General features: G+C 39.3%; 1 protein-coding gene across 1 annotated transcript in view; it reads right to left on the bottom strand.

Moving 5' to 3' along the window:
• The window catches only part of LNPEP (leucyl and cystinyl aminopeptidase), a 51,522-nt gene that overhangs the window by 16,438 nt on the left and 15,554 nt on the right, over positions 1–19,530 (bottom strand). Inside the window, exons 2-11 of the mRNA XM_077347675.1 lie at positions 16,170–17,004; positions 15,184–15,322; positions 14,203–14,334; positions 13,242–13,362; positions 12,316–12,470; positions 9,880–9,993; positions 6,975–7,106; positions 4,415–4,546; positions 2,690–2,850; positions 748–836 (exon numbers count right to left, since the gene is read on the bottom strand). Of these exons, the coding sequence (XP_077203790.1) occupies positions 748–836; positions 2,690–2,850; positions 4,415–4,546; positions 6,975–7,106; positions 9,880–9,993; positions 12,316–12,470; positions 13,242–13,362; positions 14,203–14,334; positions 15,184–15,322; positions 16,170–17,004 (2,010 nt within the window). The remainder of the gene's footprint in view (positions 1–747; positions 837–2,689; positions 2,851–4,414; positions 4,547–6,974; positions 7,107–9,879; positions 9,994–12,315; positions 12,471–13,241; positions 13,363–14,202; positions 14,335–15,183; positions 15,323–16,169; positions 17,005–19,530) is intronic.

The following is a 19,530-nucleotide window of genomic DNA, read 5'->3' as shown; positions in this document are numbered from 1 at the left end:
TGTGACAGGGTTCCGTCATCTGACACAGTTTTGGTGCTCCAGAGATGCCAGTCAATCAACTTCTTTGTAACATAAGTAGTTGGAAGTATTTTTTACTGGACTTAAAAGGCTGCTGCATTCACCAGTTCACATTGGGAAAGGTAGTCTTGCCTGGGACCTATAATCACCTTTCTGTTGCTTGTATAGACCAGCCTTTCTTGATTTTTTTACCATTGAGAAAACCCTGAAATATTCTTCAGGATTCGAGAAACCCCAGAAGTAGCACGATTGTGCAGAATATAGCTGGAAAACAGAGTTATGTACATGCTCACCTGTGGCCTTTCCCCTTCCCACCACCTCCAGGCCCATCATTTTGGGATAGAGGGGAGGAGGATGGGTCTTCATGACTATGTGTAGTCATATCACCCAATAATGTTTAACAATTTAAAATTATATAAACCCCAGGGTTTCATGAAACCTTGATTGAGAAAGCCTAGTGTAGACCAGTCCTTAGAACAAATTCAAGGCAGTTTCTTTATGTTAAAATTAAATGCCAGCCAACTGAAGAAAAAATCCTAATGTGTATTAAACTCATCCCCATGTGAACTTACCCTCAGTCACCAACTACCTGCAACAGTGCTTCTGAAACATGTAATGAACACTTTCCAGAAGGCTAATATACAAATAAAGAACAGCCAGTGAAAATACTTCACCTATATTTTATGTCAGGACACACAGTAAACATAAGAGGCATTCAACAGAACATACCTGACTTGTTGGCCAGTAAATATGAGTAATGAGGGAAGAAAGAACTGCCATTGCTGGTGGTGTAGGAAAGAGGTATATCCCACAAAGAACTATAGGGGGAAAAAAAGACCATTTATTGTTGGATTGTAAAACCTATTTTATGTACAACTGTACTGACAGTCTATTATTGTCTGCTAATATTTCAACCTTGTACTGTTGTGCAAGTTTATATATATGAACCTTCTAATAAAGGGTACAGTTACAAAAGCTACCCCTATAACTCCAGGGCAAGCTGTGTCATTATCTTGTGGCTAGAGACAAGAACAGCAATTTCTACTGACATGGTATCAACTGTACAAAGGGCATCTACTCACAGATGGCCACAACAGGTGAGTTAACAGAAGTAAGGCACTGGTAATTAAATCCACACCAAACAACCACAAAAGCAGAGCTCATGACAGGCATATACATAGCAGATTCCTACTTGTATGCTCTTGCTGAGCTTGTTTTGAAATGTTACTACTAATATTCAACTACCAAGGTCAACACCAATGTATTAAAGGCACAATAATGCAACATGAAGAGCCTTTTGTGGCACAGAGTGGTAAGGCAGCAGACATGCAGTTTGAAAGGTCTGCTCATGAGGCTGGGAGTTCAATCCCAGCAGCCAGCTCAAGGTTGACTCAGCCTTCCATCCTTCCAAGGTCGGTAAAATGAGTACCCAGCTTGCTGCTGGGGGGTAAACGGTAATGACTGGGGAAGGCACTGGCAAACCACCCCGTATTCAGTCTGCCATGAAAACGCTAGAGGGCGTCACCCCAAGGGCCAGACATGACTCAGTGCTTGCACAGGGGATACCTTTACCTTTTTAATGCAACATGTTTCAGCCACTTGGGTTTTTAATTTAATTTTGGTAAGAAAAAATTGCCTTCAATTCAGTGCTTCACCACTCATAGCTCAGCTCCTTTGGTTCTTGTATTGTAACTGTAATCTCATTTCTGCATAAACAATGTTGCCTCAGCTGGATGCACCATGTACATAGAAGCTGACATCTGCGCACATGATGTTAGCTGAACAGATAACTGTACACACACATGTAGCTCCTTCTCTTTGAAATAGATAATAGGTAGGATTTTAGGTCTTTTAAAAAATCATTCTGCATGCACTCTGTTAATCATGGCATCTCCCTAGATATTTGCTCTTGTATCCTGATACTATGGACAGGTCCAGAATATCAGCAACTCAGAGGTTTCTTCTATACAAAAGAGATTGCCAATTTCCCCTATTAAACCTAGAGAAAAAGAACCATGTGCTACTTGCATTTTTTGCTTGCTGCTTTAAAAGCACAAAATGGCATTTAATCCTTGATATTTGAATGAATTAAACAGAAAATATTTGTACTGTAATATGTCCTCCTTATGCCACCTGCAGATATTGCCCAGGCTAAACACATTCATCTAGAACTACAATATGTCAAAATAAATGTAATCACAGCATAATCCATAGAGGCATGTATAAAAACAATTCTCAATGTCTATGCAAATAGCAAAAGAGTATTAGCCACCATTCCTACATAGATGATGGAACTATCACCAAATCCCATAGTGCATTTATCTATTCAGCTTAAGGCCGCACCTTCTCTCCATGCTGTCATTGCCTCCCTATTCCTTATATTTTAACCAGATCGTGATGAAGTTGGAAAACAAGGCAACTGCACTCTTGTTTTTCCAAGCTCTCTATCAGGCTTCTATCACATCCAGCAGTTTCCTCTCAGATTCTCTTAGCTTTGACTACGTGTTTCAGCACACATAATAAATGCACACTAGTATTTAAGGCTACATCTCAGTCCATTTATTACTATTTGTTCCTAGTAGAAAGCCTGGGACCATTTCCTCCTGAAGACAAAGTGTGGCCAACAGAAAGACGTCAAACACTTGAATGAAAAAAGGACAAAGAAACAAACCTTGAATGTATGACTGGATTTTCTAATTCTGCATTGTGCATAAATCTCTCCTGTGTCAGAAAAATCTGCTTTCCTTTTGTTGTAACTGTCACTAGGGGAAATCCCTTCTGATGAGTCCATGTTTCCATAAGCTTTTTAACATCCACATGTCCAGCTGTGACCTAAGGGAGAAAAATCTTTCAGAAGATGTATCAAGAAGCTTCATCTACACTTCTACCTTTACTTTAACTAAACAACCTGGTAGAACCAAACGATTGGTTCTTTTCCCCCTAAAGACTAATATTTTGAAGACTAAAAAAATTGCCACGGGTCTCTGGTTATTTTTGCTACAACTAATCAACATGGCTATCCCTCTGGAATTATCACCATGGAGTGTTCTTCATTAGGTGTGAATGTTAACATGCGTGTTCATCATCTTGCACATAGAAAGTTTAAATAATCAAAACACTGGTTTAGGCGAGGAAGAAAGAGGTCGTCTAAGGAAGAACTGGGCTGACCCATCTGTGTATCCTCCATCATTTCCTCTGAGTGGAGAAAGACGTGAATTGTGCAGACAGCTGTATGGTGGCTGCTGTGTACACATGCGTCAATCTGCAGCCCTTCAAACTTCATTATAAAATGAGCTCAGCTCTGCCACTCAATAACTATGGTTCTGTATGAAGCTTGAATCTCAGCTGGGCATCATATTGTTCTCTTTGCTAGATTCTGAACTTAGAAAGTTTTCAGTCTTTCAAGTCCCAGCTCTGTATTTAAAATTAGTATAAAAGAGTTGTGAAGGACTTCACAAAATCAGAGTCCAGTGGCACCTCTAAGACCAACAAAGATTTATTCAAGGTGTGAGCTTTCGAGTGCAAGCACTCTTCATCAGACTATGAACTGACCATCATGACAGTGAGAATATATAAGCAAAAGTTAATCCTGTTAAATTAGTAAACTGTGTCACAACATCCAAATACAGCCATATGATAATTCTTTGCTAAAACAGCCAATCAGTCCCCTCGTAGTTCCCAAAAACATAGGAGAAATAACATAGACAGGAGACAACCTTCATCCAAAGTATGCTGTTTTTGAAATATTAGAGGCCTCAAATAGTTTTATCTGTCTTTCTGGTCCACATAATTGACTATAGGCCTATAGGGTCCTGAATATATCTTCTTATGTAAAGGAGCCAACTGGCTATAACAATTATTAGATTTTTATAATTGTCTTCCACATTGTATAGGCCTAAGTTTATTTCCTGGGTGTTGATCTTTTTAGGTTCTCAATTTTTTATTTTCCCAGAACCATTCTTAAATCCATTAAGGGTTATTTTGGATTGAAAGCACTTTGTTTTCCTTATCATGTTATGCCTTATCATGAGCTCTCTTGGGTGTTTTTTTTAAGAAAGGTGGTCTTTAAAACTTTTAATCAGTATGGACACATTGTCTTAAGTGAGATGAATGGAGGATGGAGAAAATGCAGTATCTTTTCTAATCATGGAAAAGTCAAGTTTTAGATTCTGAAAATTTTTCGGTTCTTTTTAAAAAAATGATAGTATTCTAATTGTGCAAAATTCATTATTAATTGCTGATTATTACAAACTTAAATGCTGACTGGAATGTTTTAATAATGTTACAAGGAACTGATGCTATTAGGAACAAATGATTTTAGGCCTGGCATGATTGTTAAATAAGACTGGCTTTTTCAACCTTCCCTCAGTTCCCCTCCTCTGCCCAAGACATTTACCTTGGTCATGCTATCCCATAAATCATCACTGCGGGTAGTATTATAGCTGTGGTCATTCAAATAACTCTGAATGCCAACTCTGAAGACATCCTTACTGAGATAGTTTTTCAACATCAGCAGGAGAGAAGCTCCCTGTATTGAGAAAAATGTGTTAAATATATATACATATACATAGCCACGTATACATGCAAGCTGTCTTCTTGACTAAAAGTACTGGCCTTAGGAGCAAGAGATTTGGCCCAGCAGAGAATTGCTTCTTTTAATCTAAGGAATACAATACTTGTTTTGATAATTGATTTAATTCTGATCTAATTACAGATTAGCAGCCCTGAAATGTAAACCTATTGGAAAAGTGTAACCCCTACAGATTTTGATGAGATGGGTTCAGAATAAAACCTGAAAAGTGTCTTAGTCTGACCTTGTACAAACAAAAAGATGATCTGAATATAGAAAACTTTAGTGAATTTGTTTTCAGTTATACCCCCTAAAGCCATCCTTCAAGATATGTGATCAGCATCAACAAGTACACAGAAAGAGAAAAAGAAATTAGGGGTTAAATAATGAGGATAGCAGGAGAGAAAAGGAAAAGACCCAGAGGAAGCATGCAAAATACTGTGTCTCTGTATCAACCTTTTAAAGGAATTTATTTAGAATTATGAAAAGACGTACAGTTAAGCAGCACTGTGACTAAAGGAAGTAGCCAGATGACAACTAAAGTTTAAAACCTGACGTATAATTTCTTCTAGCCATCAGGGGGAGAGCTGAGTACAACTTCGTAATATTCTCTCTATCCTGACACCGAAGACTAACAGCAACTGAAGTTCTGTGTGGCACCCATCACATTTCCTTATGTCAGACCAGATATATACAAATGCAATTTACATACAAAATGTGGTTTAAACCATACTCTGGGTCAGCAGCTTCCAAAATCCAAACTGTGCAAGCTGAGCACACTTTTCAAGATACCAAGGGGGCGGGGGGGGGGCTATAATTGGTCAAAAACTTTTCATTTGTTAGTTACTATATACATCTTGATGTGCACTGCTATTTTTTGTTTACCAGTGGTTCCAGACCTTGCAAACTGGGCCGGGTCTGAAGATCATGAGCAGCTAGGAGTTGCTGAAAAGGAGACAAATAATGTGCCCCTGTTTTATGACATCCCTCTTCTACATCAGCAACTCGGGATATGCAGGAACATTTACCTCTGGCCATGCTAGCAGATGCAAGGGTAAAAGCTGCTTTAAGCTGTTCCTCTAATCAGAACAAGATGTGGTCTGGCCACAAATGATTGGGACTGATTGCAACTAGCGAAGGAGAAAATATCAGTTCACATGCATCTGTTTCCCTACACATCTATATGTGAATTTAAACCATTAGTACATATACATGAAGTCCAAATCTATTCAAATATCAATTTCCTTCTCTCTGTGTTGACAAATATTCAAGAGTTGACAGAAATCACTACGTTTACTTGCAACTCTACTTCTAAAGAAGTGCACTGCTTCTTCTCACAATGAAAGTAAATGTTAAAATTGTCACAACTGGGCTCAGAATAAATAAATAATTCTGTCTTTAAAGCTAAGATGGGATGATTGCAAAATAGAAATTAAAAAAGCAATGTTTCTCCCCCTAAGGGATGATAACTATGAGAAGACCAAATCTCTTTATATAACGTAGACCCTAACCCTGCGTAATCCAGAGTTATTACAAGGGGTGTTCAAATCCATATGCATACTAAGCATTATCATTATCAATAAACAGATACTAATAGTACAACTATTATCAATGTGGGGGAGTGCAAATTCTTTGATGTTAAAAGGGGTCATCTTCATACTAAAAAAAATTGGGAACCACTGATATAAACGTAACATTTACCAACCAATTAACCATAGTTAAAGGATAAAGGGTGCACCAAAAGTTAGTCTATACCCTCCCTTCTAGTTTCATCATTAACAGGATTTAGCACTAGTAGTTAATATTAAAACTTAATATGGCTGGTTTTAGTTGGGTTTACAGCAGCGGTTGTTAGTGTCAACCTTGGGGCAGAGATACCATGGCTAAGGCTAAAATGGATGGAAACAGGGATTCATGTGGACATACAGAAGGAGGAGCTGGGCAGAGAATGGCAGCCCTTGGGGAAACTGATCACTTGGCCATGACTCAGAGTTCAGGAATTGTTATTTCTGCTGCTCAGTGTTAGCCTTAGGTTGTTTTTATACTCCTGACTGTCTGAATAAATTTTTTTAAATGTATTTTATGAGCCACCTCAAGCAGGTTTCTGGAGAAGCAGCTTGTAGCTTTTCGGAAAAAAAACACAAATTAAAAATCTGCACTGAGTTATGGATAGACTACCTTGATATTTAACTCATTTGCAGATTAAAAAGAGCTTATAAAGGGTACAAGCATTTTCCAGGCCTCCCTAACCCCAAATATATCCCTCCCTTTTAGCTCTTGACCTGTTGTTACTGCCCATGCTAAGATCATGATTTGAAACATTTGTGTGAACTCTGTAATGCATTTAATTTTATTAAAAGCACGTTTCCCAGACTTTTGAAGTTACCTTGCCGTAGGAGACCGTGTCAAACATTTCGTCAATCTCTTTCTGAGACTGAACAGCAAGAGAGATGGGGTGAGAGGCATTCAGGGAATCCTTCTCCATGGTCTTAAATCGCAGACTAAGAAAATCATCATTCTGAACAAAGGAAGGAAAGAAGTTTAAATGGACCCCATGCAACACATTTCATCTCTCACTATGTATGCTGTTATAATCCAGATATGGTGAAGTATCTTTCAGGCATTCCCTTCTAATTTCCAATTGGCTGGAATGGGGGGGGAAAGGTAGAATTTACTGTGTCTTCTCAGTCCTTTGCAATGTGGATGCAATAGTACCTCGGAGACAAAGGGCATTTCTAAAACTAGAAAGTCTATTGTTTATGTTAGCATCTCAAGAAAAGCAATGCCTCACAGTAGCTATGATAACATTTTTTATGATTTAGAAGAGGAATTACAGTGCTCAGTAAGAGGCAAGGCAACCCAAACTAGCATCAAAGTTTATGGGTGCAGAAAAACTCCCAAGAGACCTATTCTAACCCTCCATTCTATAGTCTGTAGGTACAGACAAATCCAAGTCATCTTGTATCATGGAACATCCAAACAACCCATTATTTAGAGGTGGGTTGCCATTGCCTGCCTCTTCAGAGCAACCCTGGATTTTCTTGGGAGTTTTACATCCAAGTACTAACTGGAGCAGAACTGCTTAGTTTCTGTGATCAGGACAGCCTGGGATATCCAGGTCAGGGTGCTTTCCTAGCGACAATAGATGAAATGCAAAATACTTTGAGAGATTATACTATAGACCAGGGGTAGTCAAACTGCGGCCCTCCAGATGTCCGTGGACTACAATTCCCAGGAGCCCCCTGCCAGCATTTGCTCCTGGGAATTGTAGTCCACGGACATCTGGAGGGCCGCAGTTTGACTACCCCTGCTATAGACTTTTGTGGGAAGGAGCATGTAAAGCAAAGGGAGAGAAAACAGTACAATGTTTCCCCAAGCCTTTTTATTCAGGTCACATGCAATTAATTTTTGTCTGCCCAATGATTTAATACCACACAAACCTGAAGTTTGCTTTCAAAGTTATTTTATACAGACTGAAGATATTAAACACAGTGCCAAGGAAAGTTAGAGGGGAAAATCTATAAGCAATAAAGAGTTAAATTACTAGCATGAGGACTGCAGACTGAATATTTTAAACCATACAATATTGGGTTGGGGGAGTGAATCTCTACCATCATCATCATCATCATCATCATCATCATCATCATCATTATTATCTAATTTATATCCCGCCTCCCCCTGGAGGCTTGAGGCGGGTCACATAAAACCAATCCCCTAAAACAGTAATAAGAACAATAAAACATAGCACATTAATCACAACAAGGCAAGACAAGAATGGCGGCAAGGTTCATGCAAACTAACCGAATTTTCATAACCCCAATAAATGGAAAAAAGGGGGGAGGGACTGATGGCACACGTAACCGCCACATTTACTCAGGAAGTACATGCCTTTTCTTCACCTTAGCACCCATAATTCCTGCAACTGAAGACTGACTACTGCAATCTACTCTAACTGCTTATCAAACTAGGGATGCCAGATCTGGGTTGGAAAATACCTGACGATTTTGGGTGTGGAGCCTGAGGATGGTAGGGTTTGAGGAAGGGAGGGACATTAATGGTGGCATAATGCCATAGAGACCACCTTCCAAAATGGCCATTTTCTCCAGGGCAATTGATCTATGTTGTCTGGAGATCAGCTATAATCCCAGGAGATCTCCAGCCACCACTTGGTGGTTGAGAAATCACATATAGTTCTGGACCAAGGCTGAATAGAGTGTAATTAATATAAACAGTTAACCAATATAAAAAGACAATTCTTGTTTCTACTATTTTTATCATGTATAATAACAATCCATAGTTTTGTGTTTCCTCATATTAATTTACTGAACAGTCTTATGACTGATGAAAATATTTTTGAAAGTGGCTGTTATCCAGAAAGCACTTTGGTGAAGGCTAAAAATAAATCAGAAATAAGAAAAACACACAAGACTCATCTTTTTATACTGGTTAACTGTTCATATTAATTGTACTCTATTCAGCCTTGGTTCTCTGTGATTTCTGTATCTGTATTGTACAAGCTGCTTGATTGTTTTTGTATCTCTTGGAGGCTGGCAACACTATATTAAACCTTGCTTCTATCTGCACATTCTGTCACAAAGTGCTGAACCACATTGTACAACACCTTCAAGTAGCCATGTTACAAAACTGCTCTTCCTGTGTAAGTGGGAGAAACCCCTCACACACACCACACACACAACTTGCAAATTTGGTTTATGTTAGAGATGCTCTATCCTTTGCCCCCGCCATTCTTTTAATTTAATAAAGCAATCTGGCACCACCAAGTGGTGAAGTTTTATGTCTTCAGGTCAACAGCATATGTGCAAGCTTTTAAACAAAGCAGTAATTAGGCCAACATGCTGGTTGGGAGGTATATATGGGCAACTGATGGCCAAGGTACCAAATGCTTCCTGGTCCCTCCCTCATATATACCTATACATGTGGTTTCCATTGTTGTCGTATAGCACTAAAGAGGTGATGGATCCCCATCACATACACAGACCACATGCTTCGTGGTGTTCCTGCTTCATAAGTGTCACAGCATATGTGGGCTGACAGGCGTCAATTATCTCTTTGGCATGTTTATCTTTTTGTCTGCTTTTCCTGTTTGCAGAGGTCACAGCAGCTATACAAATATAAGCATCAAAATTACAAGCCCTTCTAGAGAGGACATAAAAGTTTCTTCTTTGAAAGCAAGGTTTTAAGCAAATACTGCTGTGCCCCCTGAGCTTAAAGTCAAATAGATACCAAACCCAAGATTTTTTTTCTGAGTGTCTCTAATTGTATCTACTTACAGTACATAAATCTGAGAAAATTTCATTCATGGCAAAGTATTCCATAAAGGTGGCAAATCCTTCGTTCAACCACAAGTCATTCCACCATTTCATAGTTACAAGATTGCCAAACCACTACAAGTAGAAAAAAAAAAAAGAATTCATTCCTATCATTAAATATGAAAGTACAGGGTGCAATAAGACTCCATGAAGCACTATTTTAGCAATTCACATACAGAGCAGGAAACAAAAGATTCTGAACAGCAAAAGACAATTGGTCATCTCAACAGGAAACTGAGCAGGTGGCAGTCATGATGGACGATAACAGCCTGCATTGGTCTAATTTCTGGGACAGCATATACCATGCCAACATCAACCAGCAAAACAATACTACACATATGGCTTGCCTTGTTCTAGCAGCTTACTCTACATTACTGCCAACTTTAAAAGTGTCTCATTACTGTAGCTCACTTCCAGTAAATGTTTCAATCAATGCAACATATTATTATTTTGCTGTTAACCACCCTGGATCTTGACTGTGTTGGGAAAAAAACCAAGCTTACAAAAGATCTAAATAAATAACTATGAACTGCATGAAGCAGCATATAGGCATGGCCATCCAATTGCCTCTAACCATAGGGAGGGAAAAATTAACATTAACCCCAGAACTTGTCCACTGAACCCAATGTGCATGTTGCACTCTGTCACACCCCCACCATCTTTCCCAATTGTTCCCTGTTATGGTTTAGTACTTGCAAGAGGAAAAGCTGCTTCCACTCATGCTAAGGGGTTGTGTGTGTGTGTGTGAAGAGTGTGCACAGATTTCCCCTTCAGCTGCAGCCTCCTGTGCTGTGTCCCATTCTGTTCTGAAGACTCTCTTGTTCCTCACAGCAGCTTGGGGGTAATGATGCAGGGTAGATGGAAAAGGGCAGCTCCATGAGCTTTGTCTGAAACTGGATCTCAAAAGACCACAAGGCCAGGGTCATATTAGCCTTGCTCTTTAAACTGACTTACAGTTTCTCTCCTCCTTCCTTATGATGTACCAATGGCAAATATTTACATCATGAATTAATATGGTCATACAAGGTTGTCACAAAAGCACTGCTGGATCATGAGCACACAATCATGAGCACACATGAACACACAATCACTACTCATTAGAGAATGTTTAAATACAGAAAAGGGCAACCAAGTTGATAAAAGGGCTGAGAATCTTTCCTATGAGGAAGGCTGGAGAGTCTGGGACTTCTCAGTCTTGAAAAGACTGCTAAAGGGAGACATGGTGGCGGGTCATAAAGTTATTTATTTATGTTTCTTCTCCCTCACCCATAATACTAAAACTCAAGGCACTCAATAAAGTTATTGGGGAATAGGACAGAACAAACAAAAGGAAATACATATTGACTCAATAACTAAGTTATGTAGCTCACTTCCAGTAGATGTAATAATGGCTACAAGCACTTTAAAAGGGGATTAGAGGGATTCATAGGGGATACATCCATCAATGGCTATTAACAATGGTAACAAAAATATTACCAAAGCCCTATAGCTGGCATTCGTAGCCATTTCCACAAATGTACAACTCAACAGTCAAGGAACTCCTTTGTGTGTGTGTGTGTGTGTGTGTGTGTGTGTGTGTGTGAAGTGCAGTCAAGTTGCAGCTGACATGGTGACCCCAGAGGGTTTTCAAGGCAAGTGATTATGCAGAGGTGGTTTGCCACTGCCTTCCTCTACTTAGGGACCACCTAAGCCAGTGTATACATGGGCTTGCCCTAGCACATCCATTCCCCAAAGAAGCTGGAAACGAAGACACTGCTAACAAGCAATAGTAAATTTGATTGACTAAAAAGTAGACAAACCAAAGGAGGAAAGTTAAGGCATCAGTTTACCAGTGACAATTCATACATACAATAATGACAAATCTCAATCCTAGTGTGATTATTCCCTTATTTTACAATAATGTCCCACCTTTTTCTGGGTCCCAATTTCAGGGGTGCCCAACTAAGTGGTTATTATCTGTGTGTTTTGAGTTTTGTCAGGAACCAGGAAAGGAACAGCTGAGCTGAGAGAGATAGAGAAAGGAATGTGTGTGTGTGTGTGGGGGGGGGGGTTAGAAATATGGCAATATCACCCAATAAATGTTTAGCAAATTTTTAGAATATTTAAAAATTAATTAACTCCCACCCATTCAGGAAACCCTTCCAGGGCTGTCAAGAAAGCACAAGGTATCACAAAACCCTGGTTGAGAAAGCCAGAATTTGATGGACTCATCTAACCCTTCTTAGGTTCTTAAGGATGTTTCTCAAGGATATCCCATTTAACCTGGCATAACTATATGCAAATGTGGGAATAAGCAACCAATAAAAAGTCATGTGTCTCATAACTAACAAGATACTAAAGTACACTAATTTAAAACAAAAAACCTTGTTGTAAATGGAGGACTCGAATACTTCATACCTGGTGTGCTAACTCATGAGCAATCACTGCTGTTATTTTTTTCTTATCTATTGCTGAAGACGTCTTATTATCATGAAGTAGCATTGTTTCTCGGAAAGTAATCAAGCCCCAGTTTTCCATAGCTCCTGCCTGAAAATCAGGTATGGCTACCAAATCTGGAGAAAGAGAAGAATTGTTCCTTTAATGAGCCAGCAGCATCAAAATGCAATTTCTTAATATTTACTATACATGGGAAACATCTCAGGTAAATAGACACACACTAAAGTGTAAGCACATGGAGCACATCTGTATTCCACTGTTAATCATATTATATCTAAGAAAAATGTAAAGATCATTTTTCAAGGATGTCTGACCCCCCCCCCCCAAGTCAAAATACTAACATACACACAAACATCACTAAAATTTTTGTTGTGACAGTTTTGTGAATGTTAGTCCAAGATGACAATTCCCTGCTGTAAGGAGTCTGCAATCTAAAATTTTGGCATAAGGGAGGTGAAGGCAATGAAAATGAGAAACACAGGAAAAGAAGCTAGAAAGTCTATTGTTTAGTCATACAATACAAATTTAGATAGTGTTTGAAAATGAAGTTTTGCACAGGAATGTTCTTGAGAAGAAATATTGTGCATTTCTCACTACTGTAATTGTGTCACTTTGCACATTGCCTATTCCATTTTCCTCAGGCATCACTATGTCACAAGACGTTGTATTAAAAGTTTTTATCTATGTATGTGTAGTGTGACTTTTTGAAAAGCCACAAAAAGTTTCACACATCATAACACTCCAAAATACAATTCAACTTGATTTTCTCTGACATGATAACTAGGCCAGAGGAAAGATCCAGAGAATGCACACATTCCATCTGCTGCAGGTTTTCACACAATGCATTTCTGCAAAACGTGAGATAATAGAAGGACGTAAAGTCTCACCTAATTTGGGAAGAGGGTACTTTATACCAAAATACTCCTGATAAAACTCAAGAAGCTTCACTGTTGTGTCCAAGGCATACTCAGCCTGGTCTAACTTGTGCGGTACAGCATAGATAGACACCTGTTACAAGGTAAGACAGATACAATGCTGTTACAAAAGGATTCCAACAGGACTTGCAACTTTTGTCCATACTTGAAAGGAGGCAACTATTCTTTAAAGGATTTCATAAAATACAGCTCTTGCAAAATTATGCATTTCACATTTCTGAGTAGACAACAAGATTGATCATATGCCCCTTATAGCCACCTTTTAAAGTAGTAAAAGTTAATGTTTAAAAATGTCATGACATTTCTAAAAACAATTCTGATGACAGAGGTGCAGCCTTTCCTCATACGAGCATTCTTCACAGTTGAGAAGACCAGTCTTGGCTATCTAGCTCTAAGAGCCACTGCTGGTCTACCACACAGGTGAGGAGAGCAGCGAAGGTAGCAGCAAAGACTGCTCAATTTACCAAGGTACTTAGGTAGAGAGCCTGAGAACTTGCTCTCAAATACCATATGCACAATTTATGCTTGGCAAGCAAGAAATAAAATTATTATTATATTTTATTATTATATTTATATTTATACCCCGCCTCCCCCCGAAGGCTCGAGGCGGCTGGTAGCTTATGCCAACAAAATCAAACCAAGGAAGTATCCTCTGCCCTTCTTTTTTCCTATGTCCTTTGCAAAAACTACTTCCACCCAACAGACTGGCATATATACCTCCTTGTGACTCAAGAGATTTGGAATTGAGGATTCCTTCATACTGATTTAGCTTGGCAAAGCAGATTATACAGCCCTGTTTACCCCAGGCATCATTTTAGCCAGTCAGAAAGCAACATTGCCAATTAACTGTAGCCAAATACTACGGTGGAAATGGATCATTTATATGCAGCAACTGAAAGAAAAGAAAACATACCAGAATCCCATTTGTTTCCTTACTGATATTTGCCAATTCTCCAACAATGACTGCCACTAGGTATGTACTCATTTTCAGGCTCACAGAGAACTCATCTTGAACTATTCCATCTGTCACAGGAGTGGTTTTTATCTGGAATCAGGATAGCAGATTGATCAACAGACATTGAAATAAACTGAATAGGCACCAAGGTAATGTGGGTCACTTCGCTAGCCAAGATGCTAGGATTTTCCATCTCAGCCTTGAAACTACATTGCACAGATCATGTTTTCCAGACTGGTACACTGTTTACAGTGTTGAATCAGAACCAGGAATATCCAGGTTCAAGCCAGATTTGAACAACTGTGTGACCGTGAAGCTTGCTGAGGGTTTTTGGGCCAGTTGCTCCCTCTTATGCTAACCTACATGTCAAATTTGTAGTTAGGAAAAAAATGGAAGCATGGAACACATATGCTACTCTGAGAGCCTTGGAAGAAGAGTAGAATATAATATACAATATGTTATAATTAATACACATCTCTATCACAGAAGATCATGTAAAGAGTCCTGGTGTTACTTCCTCAAGTCAAAGATCCTAAATGATTTATATAATTTAGCATTTTACTGGAGAATGCTAATTTAAGTACCAAATACAAATACCAGGCAATGTGGATACACAGGAGAGGTTTCGTGCCTTGATAACCTCTGTGGGAGGATTTCCAAAAGACCATTGTAGTAAAGAGGGACAAAATTATATGGACTTTTGGCCTTACATCTGTCCATTTCATCATATGAATTTTACTTCTGTGACTACTGAAAAATTACTGGACATTACCCAGATGTTCTCAATTTTTGTCTTCATTTAAAAAATGAAAGTGGAGTCTATGTGATATGAAATTGCACTATGGCTTTTCCATGTCAAGAATCATGGGGAAACACACATTAATATCCCCCCTTCTGTACCACACACAGAGAGGGATAAGAGCAGCAGTGTAAGCCTACCTTTGGCATATTGGACAAAGCAGAATGTTGTGGTTCCCTCTTGACCTTGATCTGAAAAGTGGCTTTGAATGCAGGTTCATCAAAGCAAGGAAAAACTGATCTGGCTGCCAGGGGCTCAAATTGAGTTGCTGCAAGCCATCTGGAAAAAATCGGACATACATTACTGTATTTAGAAATAGCAAAATTCTCTCACAGGTTCAGTGGAAAGAGAACTTCAAGAAAAAATATATAACCTTTAAATTACATATCTGGTGAAGAAAAGAAAATGTTATGTTGTCATATTCTTCAAAGGTATGTCATTTAAAAGTTGATTTGAACAAAGAATACAGGAAGCACCCTGTTCACTAGATACTGACATCAATGTTTATCATTATGGATTTTGAAATGTTCAATATTATGCAGCTTACCTAGAACTAGTCAAGACATTTTAATCTGTCATACAGTTACTTCATTTGCCATGATGCATAAACTTCTTTCCTAACCTCCAACTACTATTGCCTTCTCTGGGTGATGCCTTCTACACACTGCATCTTTCGAGTCTGTATTCCTACCCTGCTTTAAAGCACACTGTATGTCTTTAATAATTTAGAAAAGATAGCTATATGGCAAAGACCAAGCTTTGACAAGTAATTCATGACTACATTTGTGATTCATTAGTTGGCTTTGCTCAAGGCCTGAGAACAGAAGCCACTTAATCTACCATTCCACTTTACTTTTCTCTTACCATTCTCAAGAAGTCATTCCTTCAACTATCTTCCTGCTCCAAATACCAACCCGTTTCTTTATCCACTATCTTCAAACTCCTGGGATATGCTGCTTACTCTGCTTCCACTCTGGCTCAGTTCAATTTGCAATAGCTTGGTCTGCTTGATTCATTTAGGGGCTATGCTGAGGGAATATTGAACCTTCTTGCACCTCATCAGAAAGCACAAATATGATAGCAGCAAATTCAAAACAATCAAATTTAAAGGACTTTCAAAGTTTACCTTTCTGATGAACTGTTGTAGGCAATTTTGTAAAACCCATAATAAGTGTCAGATAAATTAGAGTAATATTCCATGTTTAAAGTATAGTTGCGTCCAACAAGGAGAGCCTCTGGGGCCAAAATTGCAATCTGATCATTCATTGGATATTCCAGAAACTTAACTGGTTTTGGTTGGCTTGAACCCAATGGAGTAAGAGTTGCCTTGGTAATATTTAGTCTTGAGCTATGCAGTATGATATTCCAGTTAACTTCACGGACATTTACAGTTATCTGAACGGAACCTGAAAATACCAGACTGGTTAGGTTTGGCTGTAACACAATAGTATAATGTACTGGCATAATAGCACTTGGAAGCCTAATATTCGCCCAAGGAAAGGGCTGTCCGTTGGTTGCAATAGGATATACTGGTTCTGCTGCCTGTTTTTTCTTTTGACAGCCTTCTTTGGTGAAGGTACATTTAGGAAGAAGATAGATTGCCATTATTACAGAAACAGCAATCACAAGAATAACAGCACAGATCACTGTGGTCCTTACAGATGGTGCAACACATGATCCACCTGAACTCTGCCTGTAGCCTGTGGTGCTATTGCGCAGTCCTGTGCTTCTATTCATAAATGACATTCCTAGAAGTTTGGCTGATGATTCATAATCCTCTTCATCTTCATCTAATTCATGCTCTGCAAGTCCACGTACTAGAAGCCGAGAGCTCCTTGGTTCATACTCCACTTCATCAGGCTCCAATGGATGCAAGCAAGGTTCTTTAGCTAAGTCAACCACATCGGGTTCTTCTTCAAACATGCTGTTTTCAATCATATTCCTAGGTAACTGAATTCGATCTAAAAAAAGATAATCAAAATAAGTACATTAAATGGCAAATTTATTAGATTGTATTTCATTCCTGTGATGTATTACTTGTGTAACACTTGTGTGGCAACGTACTGGAAATACATTTCACAATATCAGCTCTACGCAGTAGCTTCTAATGAGCAAGAACTGTAACAAGTAATTTATCTGGGCTGCTGGGAGAGCTTTCAAGCTAGCCACCTCCAAGAATGTACAACAGCTGTATGGAAACTGTGGCTTTCGATTTGATAAGGAGCTCAAACACAGAGACCATGGAGCCACCAATATGTGAAAATTCTGACATTCTTTTACATGGGGACTATATGTCAAATATGACTGGGGAAGGCAATATGACTGGGGAAGGCACTGGCAAGGCCACCCTGTATTGAGACTGCCCTGAAAACGCTGGAGGGCGTCACCCCAAGGGTCAGACATGACTCGGTGCTTGCACAGGGGATACATTTACCTTTATATGTCAAATACTAGAGTTAACTAGCTAAACTGAATTAGTTCTGGTGAACAGTTGCTATGTTTGTCCCAAAGAGATCAGCTCTCTGCACATTCAAATAGCATGTTTCACTCAGCCAGTTATACTGATAAAGAAGAAAATGTTCACAGAAATTATTAATTCTTAAAAATATTTCCTGCCATAACCTAGATTGCCCAGGCTAGCCGAATAGCACCAGATCTTGGAAGCTAGTATTTGGATGGGAGACCAACAAGGAATACTACAGTGACAATACAGAGGTGGGCAATGGCAAACCACTTCTGATACCAGGCAGGCAGCTAACTCATGGCAATGATGGCTGCTCACCCAGAGGTCATTCCTCATTTGGAACTGGGGTGGTCCTGGTAGTTCTTGTAGTTGCTGCCACAAGTGAGCCAGGTGCTCACCTGCCCCACATGGGGCAAGGGCTTGCTTGAGGGGGCCACAACAGGTGCTCACCCACCCAGCAAGAGGCTAGGGCAGATGGCTTGCTCACAGTGGTGGCTGCAAGGGCCTCTGGCCTGCTTTCAGCAGCAGCTATGAGAACCACTACATTTTGCTTAGAGATGGGGTGGTTCCAGCAGTAGGAGGCACCCCCTGGCCACTGGCCCACCCAATTTTTTTCCCCAGTGGTTTTAATGGCTAGCACCCCCCCCCCCCGGGTTACTTGTAGTAAGCCAGCAGCCTAAATAAAGAAAATAAAGCACTTGCATGTTTTTAAATAACAGGAATTTCCTACCTGATTGTTAATAGACAATCTCTGTTCACAATAAGTAAGTAATAGCTCCTCACAGAACTATAAGAAAAAGCTGAATCTAGATATAAACAAATTAAGATTCTCTCACAAAAGCTGAAAACATTAGAGCCTCACTGAGTACACAGTGCTGCAGTACTGCAGCTGTAATAATTTCAGTCTTGTCCAGTGACAATCGATTTAAAATTACACTGGGATGGTAAGGCAGATACGATCACATGCTGTTTTCCTTCTGCAAACATTTTTTCTTCACATATGAACATTCATGAAATTGCCTTATATTGAATTCGACCACTGGTCCATCAAAGTTAGCATTGTTCATTCAGACTGTAGTATCTCTCAAGCGTCTCAGGCACAGGTCTTTCCTATCAACTATAGTGTGATTCTTAAATCAAGATGTCAGGGTTTGAACCTGAGATCATGTTGAGCAGACGCTCTTCCACTGAGCAACAGCCCCTACCCTTCTGGTGGACCTTTCAAATCCTATTAAGAACAGCATACAGATTTCCTACTATACAGAACTACCAGAAGACTTTTGGCCAGACGACAGGTAAGGTGTCTCTAGGCATTTTTCATGGAAAGATACACATCATTACTAGGCAGTTTTTCAATGGAAAGTATACATTTTGAAAAACTACTTACGGTAAAATGGAATAGCCTCTAATAAGTTAGAACAGCCATTCGCAACCATTTTTTTGGCCATGGTCCTTTTAAGAGCTCTTCTCAGGACCTCCTGCAATAGGCTGGCTGCTTGCGCAATGAGCTAGGCTAAAAAAAGGCCTAAGAGTCTAAGAGTAAACGAATTATATTCAATGTACCTGCAAGACAGATTTCTATAACATGTGACCAAGAGAAGCCTGTGTGTTTATATTTTTTCTTGAATGCATTAATTTCTTTTTATTTCCCTTGATGATAAAGGTCGAACTTTTTAGTAGTTAATGACCTCATATGTGACAAAAACTGTTATTTCATTGGTTCAGTTACCAGGGTCCTCCATAAACCATTTGGGTTCCCTTTCTCGCATTTTTCAGTCTGTGGCCTCTTCAAATATGCAAGAGCCTCCCAAGGGGCCATATGGCACCTGTTGAAAATGGCTGAGCTAAAACACTATTTTGAAAACAATGCTCACATCTTAACCTGCAAGAGTTTAACAGCCTCTTCCCTTTCCACACCTCTGAAGTTGCCTTCACTTTACACGTCCTCTCTCTACTCAGAATATTTATCACAGTCATAATCCCAATTCACCCTGCATACAGCAATGTGTAATTCCTCTAATTT

Source organism: Paroedura picta, chromosome 7 (genome assembly GCF_049243985.1).
Source record: "Paroedura picta isolate Pp20150507F chromosome 7, Ppicta_v3.0, whole genome shotgun sequence".
NCBI lineage: Eukaryota > Metazoa > Chordata > Lepidosauria > Squamata > Gekkonidae > Paroedura > Paroedura picta.
This window is presented reverse-complemented; position numbering and strand designations above follow the sequence as displayed.